At 49.1% G+C, this 25,729-nt stretch overlaps 2 protein-coding genes across 7 annotated transcripts in view; both read right to left on the reverse strand.

The window, feature by feature from the left end:
• Window positions 1-657: 657 nt before the first annotated feature.
• On the reverse strand, window positions 658-8,506 carry LOC132571279 (zinc finger protein 260-like). 3 transcript variants are annotated; one of them, XM_060238043.1, is made up of 3 exons: window positions 8,356-8,506; window positions 6,807-6,939; window positions 658-2,645 (listed from the first exon to the last, which is right to left on the reverse strand). In XM_060238043.1, exons 1-3 carry the CDS (start codon window positions 8,413-8,415, stop codon window positions 1,018-1,020), a joined length of 1,821 nt encoding a protein of 606 aa, XP_060094026.1. In that variant the 5' UTR covers window positions 8,416-8,506; the 3' UTR covers window positions 658-1,017. The 3 variants fall into 3 exon arrangements, with proteins under 3 accessions (XP_060094026.1, XP_060094025.1, XP_060094027.1); XM_060238042.1 differs by having other exon boundaries at window positions 658-2,648; window positions 8,356-8,474; XM_060238044.1 differs by lacking the exon at window positions 8,356-8,506 and adding an exon at window positions 8,221-8,256 and having other exon boundaries at window positions 658-2,648.
• A 14,785-nt stretch (window positions 8,507-23,291) lies between these two features.
• LOC132571256 (zinc finger protein 883-like) overlaps window positions 23,292-25,729 on the reverse strand; it is an 82,591-nt gene continuing 80,153 nt past the window's right edge. For 2 of the 4 annotated variants that reach the window (XM_060238004.1, XM_060238001.1), the window contains one exon: window positions 23,292-25,428. In XM_060238004.1, coding sequence (XP_060093987.1) covers window positions 23,543-25,428 — 1,886 coding nt within the window. In that variant the 3' untranslated portion in view covers window positions 23,292-23,542. The remainder of the gene's footprint in view (window positions 25,429-25,729) is intronic. The other 2 variants (XM_060238005.1, XM_060238002.1) reach the window with 2 other exon arrangements.

Here is a 25,729-nt window from a genome sequence, read left to right on the forward strand (position 1 = left end):
GCGGCTCTCCTTTCTTGCATTGGGTTGCTTTTGGCGGGGGGGGGGGTGTGCGGAAGATGCTAATGAGTTATGCTAATGAGCTCCGCCACCTATTTTTCTCCAAAATGACCCCTGCTCTTATATATCTCAGGACTGCTGGGAAGAACACTTTTACAAATTACTGAATGATCCAACTCAGGAGGGCAGCATAGCTGACATAACTGATTCACCTGAGTGGCCACCTGTATCTAGCCATGAAATAACATCTCTGATTTCAACCATCTGGAATAATAAAGCCCCCGTCTCAGGACTGGTGGGCACCTGTTTTAGCCACCCTATTTAGTTACATTGAACATATGAAGCTGAACATATGAAGCTGCCTTATACTGAATCAGACCCTCACTCCACCAAAGTCAGTCTTGGCTACTCAGACTGGCAGGGGCTCTCCAGGGTCTCAAGCTGAGGTTTTTCACACCTATTCACCTGGACCCTTTTTAGTTGGAGATGCCAGGGATTGAACCTGGGACCTTCTGCTTACCAAGCAGATGCTCTACCACTGAGCTACTGTTCCTCTCCAAACCATTCCTCCCTAAACCATCCCTACATTGATAGGTCCAGAAAGTTCCCCCAGGAATGGACAAATAATTGTTTTGATAAGTAAACAAAACAAAATAGGAGTCCAGTAGCAGCACAGTTTATAATATAGGGTTTTTATACATTTTCAAAAAACACTTTATTTTTATAATACAATTCTACTTTTTCAAAGTGAAACACTGGGCTAGTTTTGCAAGAAAAGTTCTAATATGATTCTTTTCAACACTGAACTCTACACTGCGTCAGTGGGCTTATTACAGGATGGCTACAGTTCCTTCATATTACTTTCATGCAAGTTGCCTTCTGATTAGTGACATGACTACAGGTTCTAAATCTGGTATTCGGGGATGCTTTCTAAATTATCCCTTCAAATTAAACACTCTCTCTGCAGTTTTCCCACTCTGCGAGGTGCAAAGAACTATTATGGAAGCCTCTTATAGTCACTCAATTTTTATACAATTGTTCACAAGTGTGCACTCTCTGATGTGAAACAAGCTGTGCACGCCATCGAAAGCATTTTCCACACTTCATGCATTCAAAAGGTTTCTCCCCTGTATGAATTATTTGATGAGAGGTAAGACCTCCGCTCTGACTGAAGCTTTTCCCACACTCTAAGCATTTAAATGGTTTTTCCCCAGTATGATTTCTTCGATGTAAAGTAAGAAGATCGCCTCTGCAGAAACTTTTCTCACATTCAGGACATTTATACGGTTTCTCCCCTGTGTGTATTCTTTGATGGGAAGTTAAGCTTGTGCTCATACTGAAGCTCTTTCCACAGTCTGTGCATTTATATGGTTTCTCCCCTGTGTGAATTCTGTGATGTTTCTTGAGGCTGGATTTCTCACCAAAGCTTTTCCCACACTCCATGCATTGATACGGTTTCTCCCCACTGTGAACTCGTTTATGTGAAGTAAGGCTGGTGCTTGCTCTGAAGCTTTTCCCACACTCAAGGCATTGATATGGTTTCTCCCCAGTGTGAATTCTCTGATGGGAGGTAAGGCTTGTGCTTGCACTGAAGTTCTTTCCACAGTCTACACATTTGTATGGCTTCTCTCCTGTGTGAACTCTCTGATGTTTCTTAAGGCTTGATTTGTCACAAAAGTACCTACTACACTCTGAACATTTATATGGTTTCTCTCCTGTGTGAGTTCTCTGATGTTTTTTCAGGCTCGAATTTTCACAAAAGCCCTTGTTACAGTCTGAACATTTGTAAGGTTTCTCTCCAATGTGGATTCTTTGATGGGAAGTAAGGTGTGTACTCCACTTGAACCTCTTTCCACACTCTGAGCATTTAAATGGTTTCTCTCCTGTGTGGATTCTTTGATGTGACTTAACCTGCGAGGTCAGACTGAAATTCTTTCCACACTCCATGCATTTAAAAGGTTTCTCCCCTGTGTGAGCTCTTTGATGAATCTTGTAGCTTAATTTGTCACAAAATCTCTTCCCACACCTTAAGCATGTAAATAGTTTGTCTCCACTGTGAATTCTTTGATGCAAGGAAAGGAGATCACCCCGACGGAAGCACTTCCCACACTCCAAGCATTTAAAAGGTTTCTCCCCTGTGTGAATTCTTTGATGAGAAGTAAGGCTTGTCCTCATGCTGAAGTTTTTTCCACACTCAGAACATCTGTATGGTTTCTCTCCTGTGTGGAATCTTCGATGTGTAGTGAGGTAAGCGCTGTTACTGAAACTCTTCCCACACGCTGAACATGTATATGGTTTCTCCCCTGTATGAATTACCTGGTGCCTTATTAGTTTTGTGCTCTCATAGAAACTCTTTCCACACTCAGCGCATTTAAATCGTTTCTCCCCTGTGTGGGTTTTCCAGTGAGAACAAAGGCCTGCCTTATGAGCAAAGGTTTTCCCACACACAGGACAGTTGTTCCTTTCCTGCCCTTTATCTGTTTTCTCTTGGGTTGGATTGTCTTTGGAGCCACCATGCTGAGAAGTAAGCAATTCATTCTTCCTCCTCTTCAGTATTCCTTTCATTTTCCTCGCCTGCTGAGGCTCTTCTTTACATATGAAAATATCTGGTGACACCCCAGAGAGTTCTCCCGCATTCTTGTTCTCACCTGCTAGAATAAAGACAGAAAACTAGTAAGACTCCAAAAGAGAAATTAAGCCTGAAATCAAGGAAGGGGTCTAATCAGCTGCCCTGATCAGTTTCAGAGTAGGAAAGATGTGGAAGCATATTCTGTTGCATACCAACAGGGCCGGATTAATGATTAGGCCAAGTAGGCACTGGCCTATGGGCCCCCATGCCTTTAGGGGCCCCGGGCTGGCTTCCCCTCCCCCAGTTTCCCCCCTGCTTGCAGCCCTCCCAGCCTACAATGTGCAGCCAGCAACTGAGCTTCTCTTTGCCCGACTAGCCTGGTGAAGCTGCTGCTGGCGTCATGAAGTTTACCTCTCTCCCCCACAACTTTGTCAAAGGGGCTTTGGAGAAGGTGCCTACAGGCTGCAGCAGGGGGCATGGGTGGTGGGGTGGGTGCTCTGACTCTGAGATAATTTGAGAGGGGGCCTCTGAGATTTTGACTGCCTAGGGGCTTCCAGAGGGTTTAATCTGGCACTGCATAACAAATATACTTCATTGGCTTGGGCAGCCTGCAGAGTTCAATTGCCAGCATCTCCAGTCTAAAAAAGATCAGTTAGAAGAAGAAGAAGAAGAAGAAGAAGAAGAAGAAGAAGAAGAAGAAGAAGAAGAATTGCAGATTTTTACCCCACCCTTCTTTCTGAATCAGAGACTCAGAGCGGCTTACAATCTCCTGTATCTTCTTCCCCCACAACAGTCACCCTGTGAGGTGGGTGGGGCTGAGAGGGCTCTCACAGCAGCTGCCCTTTCAAGGACAACTCTGCCAGAGCTATGGCTGACCCAAGGCCATTCCAGCAGGTGCAAGTGGAGGAGTGGGGAATCAAACCCGGTTCTCCCAGATAAGACTCCACACACTTAACCACTACACCAAACTGGCTCTCCAGGAGGTGATGTGAACCCCCACCACCATGTGGGACCCTGGAGAGCAGCTGCCAGTCAAAGTTGAGAAATAAGAATTATCGTCTGGCAGAGTGTGTTGTATAGCCAGGAGATCCTTAGATCTGTCAGGCAGCCAGAAGCTTTAGCTCTTTTTCAAAGAAGGAGGAGGAGGAGAAGAAGATAAGAGATTGGATTTATACCTCACCCTTCACTCGGAGTCTCAGAGTGGCTTACAATCTCCTTTGCCTTCCCCTCCTCACAACAGACACCCTGTGAGGTAGGTGGGGCTGAGAGAGCTCTTTCTGCTTTTGAGAAAGCTGCTCATTCAAGAACTGGGACTGACCCAAGGTCACCCAGTGGGCTGCATGTGGAGGAGTGGGGAATCAAACCCGCTTCTCCCAGATTAGAGTCTGCGTTCTCCCAGATGTAGAGTTTAGTGTTAAGCACCACTAGGTGGTGAGCTGGACTTGTTTTTAAGGCAAGAGACATTTCAGAGGTGGTTTTGCCATTGCCTGCCTCTGCATCCCAGTCCTGGTGTTCCTTGGATGTCACCCGTCCAAGTACTAGCCATGGCTGACCCTGCTTAGATTCTGAGATCTGACGGGATTGGGCTAGCCTCAGCTATCCAGGTCAGAGCTAGTCAGAGTTGATGACCCCTGATAGACTTGTATAAGGCAGTTTCATGTGCATAAAGAGATCCAGATTAATCTCCCAGGCTCTAAACTTATATGTGCCATCCAATTGCAGCTGACTTATGGTGACTGCTACAAGGGGCAGTCAAGGCAAGCAAGATGCAGAGGTTTCCCATTGCTTCCCTTTACAGAGATCTCTCATTCAGGGCTTTTTTTGTAGTAGGAACTCCTTTGCATATTAGGCCACATGTCTCCTGATGTAGCCAATCCTCCTGGAGTAGGGGTGGCCAAACTTGCTTAACGTAAGAGCCACATAGAATAAACACAGGGGGGGGCGTGGCTGCGAGCGTGCTCTAAGAGCGCCCGCTGTCCTTCTGAACTTTGCCGAGGTTTCCCGAGGCTCGGGAGGCCGTGTCAGGGGGGGGGGGGGGGCGAGGCAGTGAGCGTGCTCTAAGTGCGCCTGCTGCCCTTCCGAACTTTGCCGAGGTCTCCCGAGGTTCAGGAGGCCACGGCAAAATGGGGGGGGGGGGAAGGGAGCAGCGAGCACGCTTTAAGTACATCTGCTGCCCTTCTGGACTTTGCCAGGGTCTTCCGAGGCTCAGGACGCCTCTGCAAAGTTGCACCAAGGGCGTGTGCGACAGTGATGCCACTGTGACATCATTGGCGCGGGCGCGCACAGCGCACAAGAAAAAAAGGGGGGAACAGAGGAGCAGGTTTTCACCTAGAGGCGCAGACACCCCAAGTCCCAGGCCTGGCAATCAGGGGTTGCTTTGTAGAAAAAGAGGTGCTGGGGCTCTTAGCATAACTCATTTGTATATGCCACACCCCCTAACATCACCAGAAGTTGGTTTCTATTAAATGCAAGGACAGAAAATTCTGGAACTTTGAAGCTGTATTCATTTGCCTTCAGTAAGCTGTTGACTTGAGACATAGTTTCTGGCATGAATAACCTGAGTGAAGTTCTTTTTTGGCCTACAAAGAGTTGCAAGCTTCTACTGAAGAGCCTGGAGGAAAATTCCTTCCTGACTCCCATGTGGCAATCAGCGTGTAAGAAAGGCCCATGAGAACTAAAGACTGATGCAACTCGTCCTGCCCTCCCTCTCATGATGCACCTAAGTTCACAGGATAAGTATTGTTGTCACATGGCCATCTAGCCTGTTTAAAGACCTCCAAAGGAGCCCATTATGTCCAAAGGAGGGAGTCTTTTCCACTGAGGAACCGCTCTGTCAGGAAGTTCTTCCTAATATTTAGTTGAAAACTCTTCTAATTTAATTTCAACCCATTGGCTCTGGTCTGACTTTCTAGAGCAACAGAAAGCAACTCGACTTTTTAATTAGATTATATAAAATCCCATTTTCTGGCATTTCCAACTTCACAAAAAAATTACAATTTTATCTGCTCCAGAACAGGCCTGTCTCCCACTGTTGGGCCTCTCCATTGGAGAGGGAGACGGCCACAGCAAGGGGGAGAGCGAGAAAGTGACAGCAAGAGGGAGAGCGAGAAAGTGACAGCAAGAGAGAGGGACAGCAAGGGGGAGAGCGAGAAAGTGACAGCAAGAGAGAGGGACAGCAAGGGGGAGAGCAAGAAAGTGACAGCAAGAGAGAGGGACAGCAAGGGGGAGAGCGCGGGATAGAGCCAGAGAATGACAGCGAGAGAGCAAGCAGAGAGAGAGAGCGACAACGAGGGGGAGAGCAAGAGAGAAAGCATGAGAGAAAGAGAGAGAAACAGTGAGAAAGAGAGTGCTAGAGAGAGCAACAGTGAAAAAGAGAGCACTAGAGAGAGCTGGGGCCAGGCGAGCTGGCTGCTGGAGGAAAGAAGCAGCCAAGCCCTGCACCCCACCCCCCCAACAATTTTTTTTTATCTCCCAGGACCCCTCCACTCCTTGCCCACAGGAGGGAGTCACAAAAAGGAAGCTGCCCCAAACACAGCACAGAGAGGCGAAGCCCCAACCTGGCGGAAAGAACCCTCTTACAACAGACTGTAGTTTCAATCCACTTCAGCGACTGTTTGCAGGTGGGTTTTGCCATTTCACAAACAGCCCCGTGGCACAGAGTGTTAAAGCTGCAGTACTGCAGTCCTAAGCTCTGCTTACGACCTGAGTTCGATTCCCGGTGGTAGCTGGGTTTTCAGATAGCCGGCTCGAGGCTGACTCAGCCTTCCATCCTTCTGAGGTCGGTAAAATGAGTACCCAGCTTGCTGGGGGGAAAATGTAGATGACTCGGGAAGGCAATGGCAAACCACCCCGTAAAAAGTCTGCCATGAAAACGTCGTGAAAGCAACATCACCCCAGATTTGGAAACGACTGGTGCTTGCACAGGGACCTTTCCTTTCCTTTGCCATTTCACACAGTAAAATCCAGTTGTAATGTGCATTGAAAGTGGACTGAAAGTGCATTATTTAGTGTGTGTAAAAGCATCCTGTGTCCTTCAAAAGAGAGCCAGGAGGTCCTTTCAATGCTGTAAGATGCAGTTCTGATTTGCAAAGGGCTCTGACTCTCTGTGAAAAGTTCCTACATCCCTGCCATGTTGTAGGAAGAGCAATGGGTGCTAAAGCATGGCAAGAGTGCTGAAAACTATTTTTAATAAGGTTTCCTAAATGAATTTGTTTTTTTCAAACCCAAAGGAATGACTTACCCAGACCATCCATCTTTGCAGAAGCCTCTAGCATGATTTCAATCCGCAGGTTGCTTCGGTTCAAATCCAGAAAAGCCCACTTTTCTGCAACCTTCTGTAATACTCTGCAACCTTCCTCAAAGGACTGTGGACCCTGAAAGAGAAAGGACACATTTCCTTCACATAGATAACAAAATACTTCTGTCCCAGCTCAGCACAACTCCAAAGGGTAGTTCAGGCAAAGTGGCTGAGGAATCTCTGGGGACATTCAAGACTTCATGAGAGGCATTTGCAACCTTACTGGTGGGCAGATTTGGCAGAAACAAAGGGAAAGAGACAGGTTCTCTCCAGCCCAGGGAGATATGCAGGGGACAGAAGTGCTCAAGCTGCCCCCCTCCCTGTCTTCCCAGTGGCCCCTCCCCACCTGACTGGGCTCCATGAAAGCTCTGCCGTGAAAACATTGTGAAAGCAGCATCACCCCAGAGTCAGAAACAACTGGTGCTTGCACAGGGAACCTTTCCTTTCCTTTTTTTCCCTTCACTTGGGAGTCTCAGAGTGGCTTACAATCTCCTTTCCCTTCCCCTCCCCACAGCAGACACCCTGTGAGGTAAGTGGGGCTGAGAGAGCTCTGAGAGAACTGCTCTTAAGAGAGCAGCTCTGAGAGAACTGTAACTGGCCCAAGGTCACCCAGCAGGCTCCACATGGAGGAGTGGAAAAGCAAACCCAGTGCTCCCAGATTAGAGTCTGCACACTTAACCACTACACCACACTGGTGCACACTGCTGGACTAGATGTACTACTGATCCAGCAGGGCTGGACATAGATGGTCTGTTCCAGCAGGGCTTCGTCAACTCTTTCCACCCCATGCCTAATTTTAGCAACCGCATCACATCCCCACTTAGTCTTCCCAGACGCTTCAACCTTTCCTCCCACCCCCTCATCATCTTGGTTCCCCACCCCCCTACCCCTCTGTATTTGTTCCAGCTCTGCAATGCCCTTTTGGAGATACGGTGACCAGGACTGCACACAGTATTCCAATTGAGGCCACACCATATAGCTCGGCGAGGAGGGTGGGTGGGGAGGCATTACAATATTGGCAATTTTATTCTCAACCCAGTTTGCAACTGGATTTTGTGTGTGAAATAGCAAAATCCACTGGCAATATTGGCAATTTCATTCTCAATAACCTAGCCCAGGGGTGGTCAAACCGCAGCTCAGGAGCCACATGTGGCTCTTTCACACATATTGCGTGGCACTCAGCCCCACCACCCTGTCAACTGGCTTGGAGAAGGCATTTCTCTCTTTAAAGCTGGCAGCTTGGAGAATGCATTTAAAGTTGCTTTCTTTCCACCTCTTCCTACCGCCCCCTCCCTCCCTCCCTCCCTTACTTCTTGTGGCTCTCAAACATCTGATGCTTATTCTATGTGGCTCTTACATTAAGCAAGTTTGGCCATCCCTGACCTACAGCTTGCCTTTTTCACCGCTGCAGCATACTGAGTTGAGCCTTTCATTGAGCTATCCACTAAGACCCCCGAGATCTGAGACCCTCCCTCCCCCCCTCATTTTGCACCTTTCTATTTTTGCTCCATCCGTCCACCAGCCTCCTCTGTCCTCCCCCAGGGAAATGCATGAGTTGGGGGGATTGCCCTTCTCCACCCGCCCCTGGGAAAGCGCATCTACTATTGGCATTCCCCCTTCCTACATTTCCTGCTTGTCTAGGAATCGGGAAGGGGGGGGAACCCTCGGGCCTGTGGATTTAACCATTAGTGAACCAAAGAGAATCTCTGACGAGTCGTGGTGAAGGCATAAGTATTTAATAGCTAGCACACTACCGAACTGGTTAACACGCGGTCGGGTCCGCTAATATATACAAGCATTCCGGAACATCCCCTTTGCTGGCCAGCCCAATCCTGGCCAGTTGAACTTCCCGCCCTTGGAGCTGATTGGGGTGGCTTTCCCGCGCTGCGCAGGGCGACCCGCGGGCGGCTCGGGTTGCGCGGCGCTGTGCTGATTCCAATACTCTACAGTGTGTGTGTGTGAAAGAGAGATTGCATGGAGTTCTGGCTGTAGTGTATCAAGAAATGTCATGCGACCCGATGGGGGGGGCAACTGGGCAGTCCCAGGAGCCCCAGCGCCGGGAGCCAGTTCCCCGCCTATCTCCAGCTGTGGCGGGAAGTTCAACGGGGCTGGATTGGCCCGACCAACCCAGTAGGCTGTACCCGGGATTGTACATAAGCGGGACCCGGCCCGCGTGTTCGCTCTCTTGCAACGTGCTCCTAATAAACCATGTTGCCCTACTCTCGTCTCCGCTTCGAGTACGTTACACTGGCGACGAGGATGGGATTCTAGCCTCAGCGGCTACGACGGAGATCTGGGCAACAAGCGACTGCCGCCGCCATCATGGCCAACCAAGGCGGAATCACCGGCTACCTCGAGCCCTTCGACCCAACCAATCCAGAGGGATGGGAGTCCTACGCGGAGCGGGTCGAGTTCTACCTCCGGGCCAACAAGATCACTGACGCCGGAGCAAAGAGGGACGTTCTCATGAGCGTCTGCGGGCCTGCCACGTTCGAGATCGCCAAGGGTCTCTCGGCACCCGCCCGTCTGGCAGAGAAATCCTACGACGAGATCATCCGACTCCTCACGGGACACTTCTCACCACAGCCTTCGCGGGTGGCTCGCAGGTTCCTGTTCCACAAACGGGACCAGATCGCGGGCGAGTCCGCCGCGGACTACCTGGCGGCCCTCCGCAAACTCGCCGGGAACTGCAACCTCCCCCAACTGGAGGAAGCCCTGGCGGACAGATTCACGTGGGGCCTCCGCGACGAGAGGCTCCAGCAGAAGCTCTTCGCCAAAGAAGAGCTTACTCTCCAGGCCGCCTTCAGCGAAGCGGTGGCATGGGAACGAACCGCACGAACGTTTCCCCGGGCCAAGATGGAAGCTGCCCACCACGGAGAGCTGGACCACGACGGCCCCGAGGAGGAGGAAGTCCATCAGCTACGCCGCCCAGCCGGGCCACCCAACAGAGCGACCCAACGCCCCCGAGCGACCGACCGACCACCAACGTCGGAGAGAGCCCCGGCCACCAAGTGCGCCAGCTGCGGCGGCCCCCACGAGCGGAGAGACTGCCAGTACCGGACCTGGGACTGCAGGAGCTGCGGAAAGACCGGCCACATTGCCAGGGCTTGCCGAGCCAAGCCCAACCGCAGGAAGCCGACCACGTACCACGAGTCCGCGGAGTCCCACGCGGTAGACTCTACGTCCCTACAGGTACTGAACTTGCCCCACGATTCCCCCGATAAAATCAAAGTGGCGGTCCTTATAGAGGGGAACCCCTGCCAAATGGAGGTGGACTCAGGGTCCTCCATTTCCCTCATTGCGGAAGAAACCCTAAGAGAACTGTGTCCCCGCCAGCGGCTGCAACTTCGGCCGGCAGACTTCATACTCCGGGACTTCCAGAAGAACCCGGTGCAAATTGCGGGGTGGGCGCGGGTACAAGTCGAGCGGGGGTCCTTCCACGGCCCGCTGGACATCCTGGTGGTTAAGCGCCAGCTGGCCACCCTGCTACGTCTGGCCTGGTTCAAACCCTTGGGAATCCGCGTGGAGGGGGTGGGCCAGACCGTAACGCCCCGGGGGTTCGGGGAGATTTGCAAGGAATTCCCCGAGGTATTCGATGGGTCCCTAGGGAGCTACCGGGGGCCGCCCATCTCCCTGCCCCTAGACCCCACGGTCAGACCGATTCGGCTCAAGGCCAGGAGGGTTCCGTTCGCCTTGAAACCTAAGATTGAGGCAGAGCTAGACCGCCTCACGGCACAAGGCGTCCTCGAGCCGGTGGACTACGCCACCTGGGAAACCCCCATCGTTACCCCCATCAAGCCAAACGGGGAGGTGCGGATCTGTGCCGATTATAAATGCACCATAAACAAGGCACTACAGGACAACCCCTATCCAGTGCCGGTGGTGAGCCATGTCCTGGCCGCCCTAGCGGGGGCTAGGATATTTGGGAAGCTAGACCTGGCCCAGGCCTACCAGCAGCTCCCAGTAGACAATAAGACGGCGGAGGCCCAAACGATCGTGACCCACAGGGGGGCTTTCCGGGTAAAGAGGCTTCAGTTTGGGGTTAGCGTCGCTCCGGGGATTTTCCAGAGCCTAATGGACGCTCTCCTTAAAGGGATCCCAGGAGTCCAGCCGTTTTTCGACGACGTTTTAGTCGCCGCTCCGGACCCCGAAGAATTCGGCAACCGCCTTCGAGAGGTGCTCCACCGGTTCCAGGCAGCGGGGCTCAAGGTCAAGAGAGAGAAATGCTTGCTGGGGGTTCCACGGGTGGAGTTTCTGGGGTTCGCCGTTGACGCAGCAGGAATCCACCCCACGGAAGAAAAGACCCGAGCCATCGTGCAAGCCCCGGCTCCCACTTGTAAAGCGGAGCTCCAAAGCTTCTTGGGGGTGCTCAACTTTTACCACTCCTTCCTCCCCCACAAGGCAGCCCTGGCGGAGCCCCTTCACCGGCTGCTGGACAAAAAAGCCCCTTGGGTTTGGGGCAAACGACAGGCCGCGGCGTTTCAGGCGGTCAAGGACGTCCTGGTGTCCAATGCGGTGCTCCACCATTTTGACGAGGCCCTCCCCGTCATCCTGGCCTGCGATGCGTCGCCGTATGGGGTGGGAGCAGTCCTGGGGCACCAGCTTCCGGACGGGAGGGAGGTACCGGTCGCATATTACTCCCGCACGCTCACTTCAGCCGAGCGCAACTACGCGCAGATAGATAAAGAGGCCCTGGCAATCGTGGCAGGGGTCCGAAAGTTCCATGAGTATCTATATGGGAGAAGGTTCACCATTGCCACGGACCACAAGCCCCTCTTAGGTCTACTGGCCCCAGACCGACAAACCCCCCAAATACTCTCACAGCGCGTGTTGAGGTGGAACCAATTCCTCAACTCATACACGTACACACTGGTTCATAGGGCCGGCAAGGCTATGGGACACGCGGATGCGCTTAGCCGTTTGCCGCTTCCGGAGACGGGTCCGGACCCCGCACCCGCACACCAGGTCATGATGATAGAGAGCCTCCCGGAGCCGCCCCTCCACGCAACGGAGGTGGCCAAGGCCACCCAGAAACACAAGACACTGGCACGGGTGCTCGACTGGGTGGTGAGGGGGTGGCCAGAGGGAAACATGGGGGAAGAATTCAAGCCTTACAAGGCGAGGAGGGAGGAATTAGCCGCACACAAGGGCTGCATACTTTGGGGCAGTAGGGTAGTGATTCCACCCCCGCTCCAAAGGCGTGTTCTAGAATCCCTACACGAGACTCATCCCGGCATAGTGCGAATGAAGGCTCTGGCCAGGAGCTACGTCTGGTGGCCGGGAATGGACGGGGAGATCGAGGGCTGGGTCCGCGGGTGCCAGACCTGCCAGGAATCACGGCCCGAGCCGCCCAGCGCCCCCGTCACTAGGTGGGAGTCCACCCGGAAACCATGGTCGAGACTCCATATCGACTTTGTGGGCCCATTCCAGGGGCAAACCTTCATCATAATGGTGGACTCCTACACCAAATGGCTGGAGGTCATCCCCGTAGGGTCCACCTCGTCCACAGCCGCGATCAGAGCTCTGCGCAGGGTCCTATGCACACATGGCATCCCGGACACCATAGTCTCTGATAACGGGGCCGCCTTCACCTCAGCCGACTTCCAGGCGTTCCTGCAAAGATATCTGATCAGGCACATAAGGTCGGCTCCCTTCCATCCGGCCACCAACGGCCAGGCGGAGCGGATGGTCCGCACAACAAAGGAGGCCCTCGGCCGAATTGTACAGGGGGACTGGGACCACAGGCTGGCCGCGTTCCTCTTCGATAATCGGATCACCCCTAACCCGGTCACAGGAGTCAGCCCGGCTGAGCTCCTCATGGGACGCAAACTCATAACCAGGCTGGACCGGCTGCATCCCGACCGAGCTTCAGACACCCGCGGGAGCCCCGAAGTCCGTGACGCCGCCCGGGGCTTCTTCGCGGGCGACCCAGTTTTCGCCCGAAACTATGCAAGGGGCCCCGATTGGGTGGCGGGGCGGGTACTGAGGGTAACCGGGTCCCGCCACTACGACATATCAATGGAGGGGGGCCAGGTACTACGGCGGCACATTGACCAGTTGAGGCGCCGCACCCTTCCGGAGGCCCCCACAGACACGGACGAGGCTATATCCAGCGAGGAGCCTAACGGAGACCGCCTAGAGGACGCGATCCCAACATCCGTGATGCGGGCGCCGGAGGTACCGGAACCGACCGAGCCCGAGGGATCCGCTGAACCGGACGGGCCGCCCCCGTCCACTCCAGGACCCACCAAGGCACCATCCTCGGCGGCCGCGCCGCCGCCACCCGGGACCCCCCCAGACGGTCCACTCGGGAGCGCCGGCCCCCCGCATACTTACAGGACTTTGTACATTAACCAGGGGGGGAGGGGTGTAGTGTATCAAGAAATGTCATGCGACCCGACGGGGGGGGGCAACTGGGCAGTCCCAGGAGCCCCAGCGCCGGGAGCCAGTTCCCCGCCTATCTCCAGCTGTGGCGGGAAGTTCAACGGGGCTGGATTGGCCCGACCAACCCAGTAGGCTGTACCCGGGATTGTACATAAGCGGGACCCGGCCCGCGTGTTCGCTCTCTTGCAACGTGCTCCTAATAAACCATGTTGCCCTACTCTCGTCTCCGCTTCGAGTACGTTACACTGGCCATCATATTTAAAGGGACTATGCTCCTTTGGGGGCTCATAGAATCAGACAGACCCCCTGGGCCAATGTTTTTTTGAAACTTGGAGGGTTTTTTAGGAGAGGCACCAGATGTTATGCTGAAAATTAGGTGCCTCTTTCTCAAATAATATGAAAAGCCCCATGGCGCAGAGTGGTAAAGCTGCAGTACTCCAGTCCTAAGCTCTGCTCACGACTTGAGTTCGATCCCAGCAGAAGCTGGGTTCAGGTAGCCGGCTCAAGGTTGACTCAGCCTTCCATCCTTCCTAGGTCAGTAAAATGAGTACCCAGCTTGCTGGGGGGGGGGGAAGTGTAGATGACTGGGGAAGGCAATGGCAAACCACCCTGCAAAAAAGTCTGCCGTGGAAACGTTGTGAAAGCAACGTCACCCCAGAGTCAGAAACGACTAGTGCTTGCACAGGGGACTACCTTTACCTTTACTTTATGTCAAACAAAGAAACAAATCCTCAGAACCCCGATACCCACAGATTGATTTTCCATTATACCCTAGGGCAGGGGTGGCCTAACTTTGGCTTAGGAGCCACATGTGGCTCTTTCACACATATTGTGTAGCTCTTGAAGTCCCCACCGCCCTATCGTCTGGCTTGGAGAAGGCATTTCTCTCTGTATATCGTTTCTCCAAGCCAAGCCAGCTGAGAATGCATTTAAAGTTGCTTTCTTCCCACCTCTCTCTCCTCTCCATCTACCTGCCTTCCTTCTGACTCTCAAATATCTGATGTTCATGTCTTGTGGCTCTCGAACATCAGGCATTTATTTTATGTGGCTCTTATGTTAAGCAAGTTTGGCCACCCTGGAATGGTCTCCATAGGGTATAATGGAGTTCCCAGTGGACATTTCCTCTCCAACTCTACTTTTTGCTAACCTTGAAGTGGGGGAGGGCCTCAAAACAAGGGGATCCCCTGCCCCCAACTGGGGATTGGAATACAATCCGAGAGAGGTCACTGTAATGGATAACACAACAAAAAATGCAACCTAGTGACCAATTTACTAAGAAGTATATAGAAACCAGTCCAAAAGTCCAAAACATGTACATTCAAGTCCCAAAGTAGTGTGGTGACAAGCCAATCAATTAAGTACTTATTTCTTTCCAGTCTTCCCTACATGGCGCAGAGTGGTAAAGCTGCAGTACTGCAGTCGGAGCCCTCTTCTCATGACCTGAGTTCAATCCCGGCAGAAGCTGGTTCAGGTAGCCGGCTCCAGGTGACTCAGCCTTCCATCCTTCCGAGGTCGGTAAAATGAGTCCCCAGCTTGCTGAGGAGAAAGTGTAGATGACCGGGGAAGGCAATGGCAAACCACCCCGTAAAAAGTCTGCCGTGAAAACGTGAAAGCAACGTCACCCCAGAGTCGATGACTGGTGCTTGCACAGGGGACTACCTTTACCTTTATATTCTTCCTTTATGCATACAGATATGTTCATTGTTTGCAATATAGATATATAATAAACAACTTTTAAACAACAGAATAAATTGTGTTGACCTGGGATTATTTTGTAGAAAAAGAGGTGCTGGCGCTCATTCGCACAACTCATTTGCATCTGCCACACACCCCTGACATCACCGGAAGGTGTACTAAATTGTATCAGCTCAGCATCTACCTGAAAATGCTTCTTGAATTATCATTGTCATAATAAAACCTTACTCCCATCATACTTTTAAAGTTGCTTTCTCCTATGTGGCCACAGTGGCATGACGAAGATTTCCATCTATCTGCTTTATATGTTTTGGTTATTTCCCCAATTTTGTGGAGGGGAAATATTAGAAAGTTTGTCAAATCTTAAAGAGTTCAGCAAAATTCTCACAGGGGGTTTGAACAACGGGGCCCAGAAGCAAGTATTGGCGGGAGTGGGTTAAGAAAGAGAAAGCACAATAAAATGTAGAGGCTCCAGAGCTCCGCTTCTGTGAGCTCCTGCCCAAAATGAGGCCTTGTGTTGGCTTCTATGAATAGTCAGGGCTTCTGGAGAGCCAGTTTGGTGTAGTGGTTAAGCGTGCGGACTCTTATCTGGGAGAACCGGGTTTGATTCCCCACTCCTCCACTTGCACCTGCTGGCATGGCCTTGGGTCCTCCATAGCTCTGGCAGAGATTGTCCTTGAAAGGGCAGCTGCTGTGAGAGCCCTCTCCAGCCCCACCCACCTCACAGGGTGTCTGTTGTGGGGGAGGAAGGTAAAGGAGATTGTGAGCTGCTCTGAGACTCTTCAGAGTGGAGGGCGGGATATAAATCCAATATCATCTTCTTTTTGAGCAGGAACGCACAGGAACACAGTTCCAGCTGACTTGGTATCAGGCGGTGTGGCCTAATATGCAAATGAGTTCCTGCTGGGTTTTTTTCCTCAAAAAAAGCCCAGTGAATAGTTAATAACACTTTTACATTATCTTATCCATCATTATCTAAGCATTCCTCTTAGAATTCCTTTTGTTGTAGGGAGCTAAGGGAGTCCATAGCCAAACATGCATGTTAGAAATTAGGAAGACAGACTTTAAGGAACTCAGAGGCATGATGAGAGTCATTCCACGGCAAAAAATACTGACGGGTGAGTAGCAAGTGAAGGGTGGCCTCTCCTTTAAAAAGTGCTACTTCTTGCAAGCTCAAGCTGAATATTCCAGTAGCAGGGCTTTTTTTTGTAGCAGGAACTCCTTTGCATATTAGGTCACACTCCCCTGATGTAGCCAATCCCACTGGAGCTTACAGTAGGTCCTGTACTAAGAGCCCTGTAAGCTCCTAGAGGATTGGCTACCTCAGGGGGGTGGGGCCTAATATGTAAAGGAGTTCCTGCTACAAAAAAGCCCTGCCAGTAAGACAAATGTGTCGGGAACTTACTACAATGGGGGAAATTAAAACTCCAACAAAGGAAGCCCACTACCCAAATTAAAAAAAATCTAGATTAAAATTATTCCTTCTAGAAAAACATTTTTAGCCAAGGCAAACTTCTGACACTCAAAAGAATCCACAGCTGCTGCAAAGTAAATATAAGAAAAGTAAACTCTCTTGTTTAGGGCATCATGACCTTAGGAGAAAATACAGAGAAAATAGCACAGCTTATAAGGCATTTCTTTCTTTAATAAAATTAAGCATTAGCAGTAATGTATATATTGGATGTAAACTATAATCTCCCCTTAAACTAAAAGTGAACTTTTCTCACTTTTTTCTCTGCAAAGCTTCTCACCATATCATCATAATTTATGGTATTTGCCACATCACTTTCATAAACATCAGATGTCTGAGAGCCGCAAGACATGAATGTCAGATGTTTGTGAGTCGCAATGAAGCGAGGGAGGGAGGGTGGAGAGCAGGAAGGAAAGAAGAAAAGAAGGCAAATAGAAGTAAAAGGAGGGGAGGGAAAAGTGGAAAGAAAGCAACTTTAACTTTAAATGTCTTCTCCGAGCTGCCATCTTGCTTGGCTTGGAAAGAAGGCAAATAGAAGTAAAAGGAGGGGAGGGAAAAATGGAAAGAAAGCAACTTTAACTTTAAATGTCTTCTCCGAGCTGCCATCTTGCTTGGCTTGGAAAGAAGGCAAATAGAAGTAAAAGGAGGGGAGGGAAAAGTGGAAAGAAAGCAACTTTAACTTTAAATGTCTTCTCCGAGCTGCCATCTTGCTTGGCTTGGAAAGAAGGCAAATAGAAGTAAAAGGAGGGGAGGGAAAAGTGGAAAGAAAGCAACTTTAACTTTAAATGTCTTCTCCGAGCTGCCATCTTGCTTGGCTTAGAAGTCATTTAAAGAGACAAATGCTTTCTCCAAGCTGGCCAATGAGGTGGTGGGGCTTCAAGAGCCACACAATTTGTGTGAAAGAGCCACAGGTGGCTCCTGAGCCACAGTTTGGCCACCACTGCCCAAGAGCAAGCTAATTTATGCAGTAACTTACAACTTTAATGCCAGTAGCTCAAGAAGCAGAATTTTTGCTCACAAGACTTGACTGATTAGTGTTGGTGGGCACCCTGGGCAAAATTCCTCCCTACCATCACATTCTAGTTTGAGTTACAGTTTCAGTTGAAATGGCACATGAGCAACACTCCCTCTAAAGAGGAGAGTCAGTTTGGTGTAGTGGTTAAGTATGCGGACTCTTATCTGGGAGAACCGCGTTTGATTCCCCACTCCTCCACTCGCACCTGCTAACATGGCCTTGGGTCAGCCATAGCTATGGTGGAGGTTGTCCTTGAAAGGGCAGCTGCTGGGAGAGCCCTCTCCAGCCCCACCCACCTCACAGGGTGTCTGTTGTGAGGGAGGAAGGTAAAGGAGATTGTGAGCCGCTCTGAGACTCTTCGGAGTGGAGGGTGGGATATAAATCCAATATCATCATCATCTTCTTCTAAAGCTGTGGAGTCTTGTGAGCAAAAACTCTACTTTGTGAGGTACTGACATTAAAGTTGTGAGCTGCTGCATAAATTAGTGTGCTCTGGAGCCATTTTTCCTCAGCTAAGACAAAAATGTGTGAGCTGGAGGCTAAAAAAACTCTGAGCTAGCTCACTCTCACTCAGCTTATTTTATTTATTTATTTATTTATTTAGAATTTATATCCCGCCCTTCCCACAAGTGGCTCAGGGCGGCTTCCAACAATAAATCCGACACAAAAATTAAACAATATTTAAACATGTAAGGAATTAAACATTTAAAAACAGATAAAACCTTAAAAATTAATAAATATTCCAAATATATAAAAAGAAATCTGGCAAGTTGTATTAAATTCTCAAGCTAGGTGTTAGCTAGCCGGAAGAGGGTCGTCTTAGAGGCCCTGCGGAACTGAACAAGGTCCTGCAGGGCCCTCACCTCCTCTGGCAGCTGATTCCACCATGTAGGGGCCATAACAGAGAAGGCCCTTTCTCTGGTGGATTTCAAGCGGGCTTCTTTTGGCCCAGGGATAGTAAGGAGATTTTGTGTTCCCGACCTCAGTACTCTCTGGGGAACATGTGGGGAAAGACGGTCCTTCAGGTAGACAGGTCCCAAGCCATATAGGGCTTTAAAGGTGATAACCAGCACCTTGTACCGGACTCGGTATATCACTGGGAGCCAGTGCAGGGTCCAGAGGCCCGGCTGAATGTGTCCCCACTTTGGGAGACCCAGTAACAGCCGGGCCGCGGCATTCTGCACCAGCTGCAATTTCCGAGTTCGGGACAAGGGCAGCCCCATGTAGAGGGCATTACAGTAGTCCAACCTCGAGGTGACCGTAGCATGGATCACTGTTGCTAGGTCGTTGCGCTCCAGGAAGGGGGCCAACTGCCTTGCCCGCCTAAGGTGAAAAAACGCGGACTTGGCAGCGGCTGCTATCTGAGCCTCCATCTTTAAGGAAGCCTCCATCTTTAAGGAAGCTTAGAGGGAACACTGCACATGAGCCCACCACTTTCACAGAAAGTAGAATAAAAATGGCCACAACTTTATGGGTTACAGCTGAGGAAGCCTCAGCACAGCATGGGGTGGGGATCCCACACATCAATTGACCTGCCTGCCAGTAGCTGATCAGCTGGTAACCTTGGGATGGGAGGTTTGGGATTCCCACTAGGGCAGGGGTGGCCAACGGTAGCTCTCTGGATTTTTTTGCCTACAACTCCCATCAGCCCCAGCCATTGGCCATGCTGGTTGGGGCTGATGGGAGTTGTAAGCAAAAAGAAATCTGGAGAGCTAGCATTGGCCACCCCTGCCCTAGGGTGAAAGCCCAGAGGTGGTCTCCCCTGCCACCTGGGCATGAGGGTAATCCCCGGGACATGCCCCCCTGGGCTGGACATATCAGTTACCCCTCACACCCAGATCCCTTAAGGCAGGGGTGTCAAACATGGCCCCCGGAGGGCTCCTATCAAGCCCCCGAGCAACTGGCTGTCATCTGCTTCCTTCTCCCTATATCCTGGATCCCGTAGGAGAAATAGAGTGCTGTAGCAATCAGATAGCTGATGCCTCTTCTCTTCCCTGTTGATGTAAGCTGTTGAGAGCCCTGTTGAGAGCCAGTTTGGTGTAGTGGTTAAGTTTGCATACTCTTATCTGGGAGAACCGGGTTTGATGTTTGAGAGAAGGGAGGGAGAGGTGGAAAGAAAACAACTTTAAATGAATCCTGAGGAGGGTGGGGCTTTGGGAGGAATGAATCTTAGCAGGATAGATTGGCATGGAATCCATCTTCCATAGCTACTATGCTCTCCAGGGGAACTGATTTCTGTGGCATAGAAATCAATTGCAATTCCAGGAGAACTCTAAGTTCTACCTAGAGGTTGGCGATCCTAAAAAGAGAACCATGCACACTACCTTCAGTTCCCTGGAGGAAGGTCAGGATAAAAATGTGACAGAGATAAATAAAAGGAAAATGATATTATCACAACCAGAATATGGTTATAGGGGTTAGAATGTTGAGCTAGGATCTGAGAGACCCAGGTTCAAATCCCAATGCTGTCAGGTAAGCTTGTTGGGTGACCTTAGGGCCAGTCGTACACTCTCAGTCTAACCTGCCTCTCATGGTCGTTGTGAGAATAAAATGAAAAAGGCTTTGTAAGCAAAAGATCCCAGACTGAGTCTGTGGCCTCTCCAATGATCCTGTAGTAGATGCTGGGAAAAGGCCTCTGTCAGCCAAAGAAGTCTTTCTATGAAGAACCATGGCCAATCAGAACAGACATTGCAGAGTCTGAGGGACAAGGGTGCTTGATATGTGTAAACTGGGTTCCCATTTTGCCCAGTGGGCCATGCTGAAACAGCACCAGAGGCAGTCATTTAACTGAAACAAATTACAGTTTATTGAAGAACAACACACAGTTCAGGCAATATGAGCCATTAACAGATTAGAACCAAGGAGTGTAAAAAATCGCAACGCCTCTTACTAGAAAAATAGCAGCACACACAGTGAATATAATGCAGCCTGTATGGTTCAGAGCAGATACAGTGGCAAGAAAAAGACAAAACACACTGTAAATTAATTCAAAAGGCCCAGTAGCAAATGGCTACCTAAAACCATTCCTCCCTACCAACCCAACCTGTTTAGTTAAAAGCAAGGCGCTCCAAAATACTCTGTAGCTGAGGCCTAGTTGAAGATTCCACTCTAGCAGCTCAAAATAAAACCCTTCAAAGTTCTCAGCTATTTGGGGAAGTTTACACAAAGGAATGATTTTTGCCCTGAAAGTATTAAATCACACTCAAGTTATCCGTATTTCAGCCTGCTTTTAAGCATACCTTGGCTTGGTCAGTCAATCTGGCCACATGAATACACGCCACAGTGACCTAGCAGTTAGACTACTGTATTACACTCTACTTGGGTTCGCCCTTGAAGTCAGATGACTCTCAGGAGCGAGGCATGATATGCATATTGCACTTATTCTGTGGTCACTCCATGGTTTTCAGGTTCAATTTGAGGTGCTAGTTATTGCCAACTATCTCATTCACATCACTACAGGGCTTCCTCTCTTGATACACACTGCGGAGACAGCTTCACTCACTGCAGCAAGGCAAAATGGATGAGGTCAGGGGTGGAATTCTAGCAGGAGCTCCTTTGCATATTAGGCCGCACACCCCTGATGTAGCCAATCCTCCAAGAGCTTACCAAAAAGAGCCTTGTAAGCTCCAGGATTGGCTACCTCAGGGGTGTGTGGCGTAATATGCAAAGGCGCTCCTGCTAGAATTCCACCTCTGGATGAGGTCAAGAACTACCCATCGAAGGAGTCTCTCTTGGGGATCCCATATGGCAGTTCTTTTCTGTCGATTACAATGGAATAGACTGAATGAAACTTATTCAAGCCTTGACGGAACTGGATTCGCAACATGGTGTGAGGGTTCTTGTAAACATGACTGGAGTTAAGTCCATATATATATTTATTGTATGACTACAAGTTGGTCCCTTAGAATAGGATGCAGAGGAACACTCACAGTGGATTATATGTAAGGCCTATGCCATGTTTGGTGTTAAGTGGTTAAATGCATGAACTCTAATCTGGGAGAACTGGGTTTGATTCCCCACTCCTCTACATGCAGCTGCTGGTGTGACTTGGGCAAGCTGCACTTCTCACACAGCTGTTCTCTCAAGAGCAGCTCTCTCAGCCTGACCTCACAGGGTGTTTGCTGTGGGGAGAGGAAGGAGATCGTAAGCCATTCTGAGACTCTGAGTGAGGGGTGAGGTATGGACAGATTTCTCCGTGAATCTATCTAATCCCCTTTTGAAGGTGATTATTCCTGTGGACGTCACTACATCCTCTGGCAGCAAATTCCACATTTTAATCATTCTCTTTGTAAAATAGTATTTCTTTTTGTCCATCTCGAATCTGCTGCCCATCGGCTTCACTGGATGCTCTCGAGTTCTAGGCTTTTGGGAGAAGGAGAAAAGGTTCTCTTTAGTTGTGAATTTCCTGCATTGTGGGACTAGATGACCCTGGAGGTCCCTTCCAACTCTGTGATTCTGTGAGTTAAGACTTGCTGAATATTTATACATGTGGAAGAGCCATAATTGTGCTTTTGTTTTGCTCCGAACAACCTGGAGTAATGATGTGATATGACAAAGGGGCAGGAAGGTGGGGAAAATTATTTTCCCTGCCAACAGACTCTCTGTCCTGAGATGTCAAAAGCACTTCTGTTGGGGTTTGGCTAACTCACCAGGAGGCATTTGTGTGAATAAAGCTTTTATTTGTGTTCATTTTGAGTGCTGACCAGATAGTCCTCTCCTGATCTCACTGCTTGAAAAAAAGTTCTACTGCCTTCTGCAGCCTGGATCTAATCACCCGCCACACTCGCCTTGTGTGAGGCTTGGAGCATCTTATGCCTAACAGTGCAACCATGGAAAGCAGGGCTTTTTTGCAGCAGGAACTCCTTTGCATATTAGGCCACACACCCCTGATGTAGCCAATCCTCCAAGAGCTTACAAGGCTCTTCTTACAGGGCCTACTGTGAGCTCCAGGAGGATTGGCTACATCAGGGGTGTGTGGCCTAATATGCAAAGGAGTTCCTGCTACAAAAAAAGTCCTGAAAGTATTAATCACACTCAAGTTATCCATATTTCGGCCTGTTTTTAGGCACACCTTGACTTGGTCAGTCAATCTGGCCGCATGAATACATGAATAAAGTGACATAACAGTTAGACTACTGCATTACACTCTACTTGGGTTCACCCTTGAAGTCAGATGACTCTCAGGAGTGAGGCATGATATGTATATTGCACCTATTCTGTGGTCACCCCATGGTTTTTAGGTTCAATTTGAGGTGATAATTATTACCAACACTTTCATTCACACCACTACAGGGATTCCTCTGTTGATACACACTGCAGAGACAGCTTCACTCACTGCATCAAGGCAAAATGGATGAGGTCAGGGGTGGAATTCTAGCAGGAGCTCATTTGCATATTAGGCCACACACCCCTGATGTAGCCAATCCTCCAAATGCTTACCAAAAAGAGCCTTGTAAGCTCTTGGAGGATTGGCTACATCAGGGGTGTGTGGCCTAATATGCAAAGGCACTCCTGCTAGAATTTCACCCCTGGATGAGGTCAAGAACTACCCACCGAAGGAGTCTCTCTTGGGGCTCCCATATGGCAGGAGTTCTTTTCTTTTTTCAGGAAGGCTCTGACAATTATATCCTTCCGGAAAATGCATTAAATGAAATAGTTTAAGAGGGCGTTTCATAAAAACAATAGGGTTCTGTTTTTAATCTCTGAAAATTTTTAACTTATTTATCTTCGTTTATAGTCCAGCTTTTTCACTCAGCTTTTTCACTCAGGTGGATTACAACAGAGCTATTCGGTAAATCAGTAAGACTGTTACAAAATAAAGGAACATTTGGAAGATAAAAATATTTAAATTGAATCATAAGGATACCTAGCCAAACAAATCTCTATTTTTGATCAGCGGGGGAACTCACAAAATATAACACCATCTAAGCCTAAATCCAACAATTCCTAGTTGGGCTGGAATTGAAGAACAGGAAGAAAAAACACATTATCTCTGATAGGGGACACGTGCATTACATCACAACTCACAGCTGCAGTGTATGTTTTCTTCTCTTTTATTGCATTGCTTTCTAACTTTTTAATCCAATTCATTTTGAGGCAGTGTCTAGCCACACACTAGGCATTTATTTGTTTTTCTCCCCTGTGAGTTCGCTGATGTGAAGCAAGGTTTCCACTCTGACTGAAGCTTTTCCCACACTGGAGGCATTTATACGGTTTCTCCCCTGTGTGAATTCTTTGATGGGAAGTAAGATTTCCACTCTTACTGAAACTTTTCTCACATTCCACACATTTATATGGTTTCTCCCCTGTGTGAATTCTTTGATGGCAAGTAAGGCATCCACTGTTACTAAAACCTTTCCCACACTCTAGGCATTTATATGGTTTTTCCCCTGTGTGAATTCTTTGATGGTAAAGAAGGGTTCCACTTTGACTGAAGCATTTCCCACACTCTGGGCATTTATATGGTTTCTCTCCTGTGTGAATTCTTTGATGGGAAGTAAGCGTTCCACTGTTACTGAAGGTATTTCTACACACGAGGCATTTATATGGTTTATCCCCAATGTGAATTCTTTGATGGGAAGTGAGGCATCTGCTGTTACTGAAAGTTTTTCCACACTCCAGGCATTTATATGGTTTCTCTCTTGTATGAATTCTTTGATGAGAAGTAAAGTTTCCACTATTACTGAAGGTTTTTCCACATTCCGGGCATTTATATGGTTTTTCCCCTGTATGGATTCTTTGATGGGAAATAAGGCTTCCACTCTGTCCAAAACTTTTCCCACACTCAAGGCATTTATATTTTTTCTCCCCTGTGTGAGTTCTTTGATGGGAAATTAGGCTGTCTCTCCTTCCAAAGACTTTTCCACACTCAAGGCATTTATATGGTTTCTTCCCACTGTGAATTTGTTGATGGGAAGTAAGGTAGCCACTGTTACTGAAGCTTTTCTCACAAGTTAGGCATTTATATGGTTTCTCCCCTGTATGAATTCTGTAATGGGAAGTAAGGTGTGTAATCTGACTGAAGGCTTTTCCACACTCCATGCATTTATATGGTTTCTCCCCTGTGTGAATTCTTTGATGGGAAGTAAGGCTTCCACTCTGGCCAAACCTTTTTCCACACTCCAAGCATTGATACTTTTTCTCCCCTGTATGAATTCTTTGGTGGGAAGTAAGGTGTCTGCTATTACTGAATTTTTTCCCACACTCCAGGCATTTATAGGGTTTTTCTCCCGTGTGAGTTCTTTGATGTGAAGTAAGGCTTCCACTGTGACTAAAACTTTTTCCACACTCCAGGCATTTATAGGGTTTTTCCTTTGTGTGGGTTCTTTGATGTAAAGTAAGATTTCCACTCTGACTGAAGGCTTTTCCACAGTCCATGCATTTATATGGTTTCTCCCCTGTGTGAATTCTTTGATGGGAAATAAGGTGTGCATTTTGACTGAAGGTTTTGCCACATTCTGGGCATTTATATTTTTTCTCCCCTGTGTGAATTCTTTGATGGGAAGCAAGGTTTCCACTCTGGCTGAAGCTTTTCCCACACTCCAAGCATTTATAAGGTTTCTCACCTGTGTGAATCCTTTGATGTGAATTAAGGTGCCAACTCAGACTGAAGTTTTTCCCACACTCCTGACATTTGTATTTTTTCTCCCCTGTGTGATGGGAAGTAAGGTTTCTACTCTGAGGGAAGTTTTTTCCATACTTCAGGTATGTAAATATTTTCTTTCTGTTATGGGCATTCCAATGCATAATAATGTCCGATTTTTCAAAAATTCTTTCTCCACTTGCAATTTCCTCATTTCTATTATATATTGTTTGTAGTACTGGAATTTCACAACTGTCATCATCCTTTAGAGGACTGAAATTATTTCTCGCTTTAAGCAGCTGTTTTCCATCCTCCCTCCTCAATGAATTGCAATATTCAGCATTCTTTTTAACATCTGAATATGTATCTTCTTCCTCCATCACCTTCCTTTCATCCATTGTCTTGCACACACCTTCTGCTGAAACAAAGAGGAACCTGGTAATACTCAGAAATAAGGGATTCTGAAATCAGAGGATTCAGTCTTGTTGCCTAGACCAGGGGTCCCCAACCCCCAGTCCGCAAACCGGTACCGGACCACGGGCTTCAGGGAGGCTGTCACTGCCCCCCCCCGCTGCCCCCCTCCCTTCCCGTCCTTTCTGCTCTGCCTCCCCCCGCCCCCGGCATGATCAGAGTGTGCCGCATTTCTGCCCCATCAGCTGTGATGCGGCATGCATCTTATCCTTCTTCAAAGAACGCGCTGGAGGATGCTTGGCTCCCCC

This window comes from Heteronotia binoei, chromosome 5, assembly GCF_032191835.1.
Source record: "Heteronotia binoei isolate CCM8104 ecotype False Entrance Well chromosome 5, APGP_CSIRO_Hbin_v1, whole genome shotgun sequence".
NCBI classification, from domain to species: domain Eukaryota; kingdom Metazoa; phylum Chordata; class Lepidosauria; order Squamata; family Gekkonidae; genus Heteronotia; species Heteronotia binoei.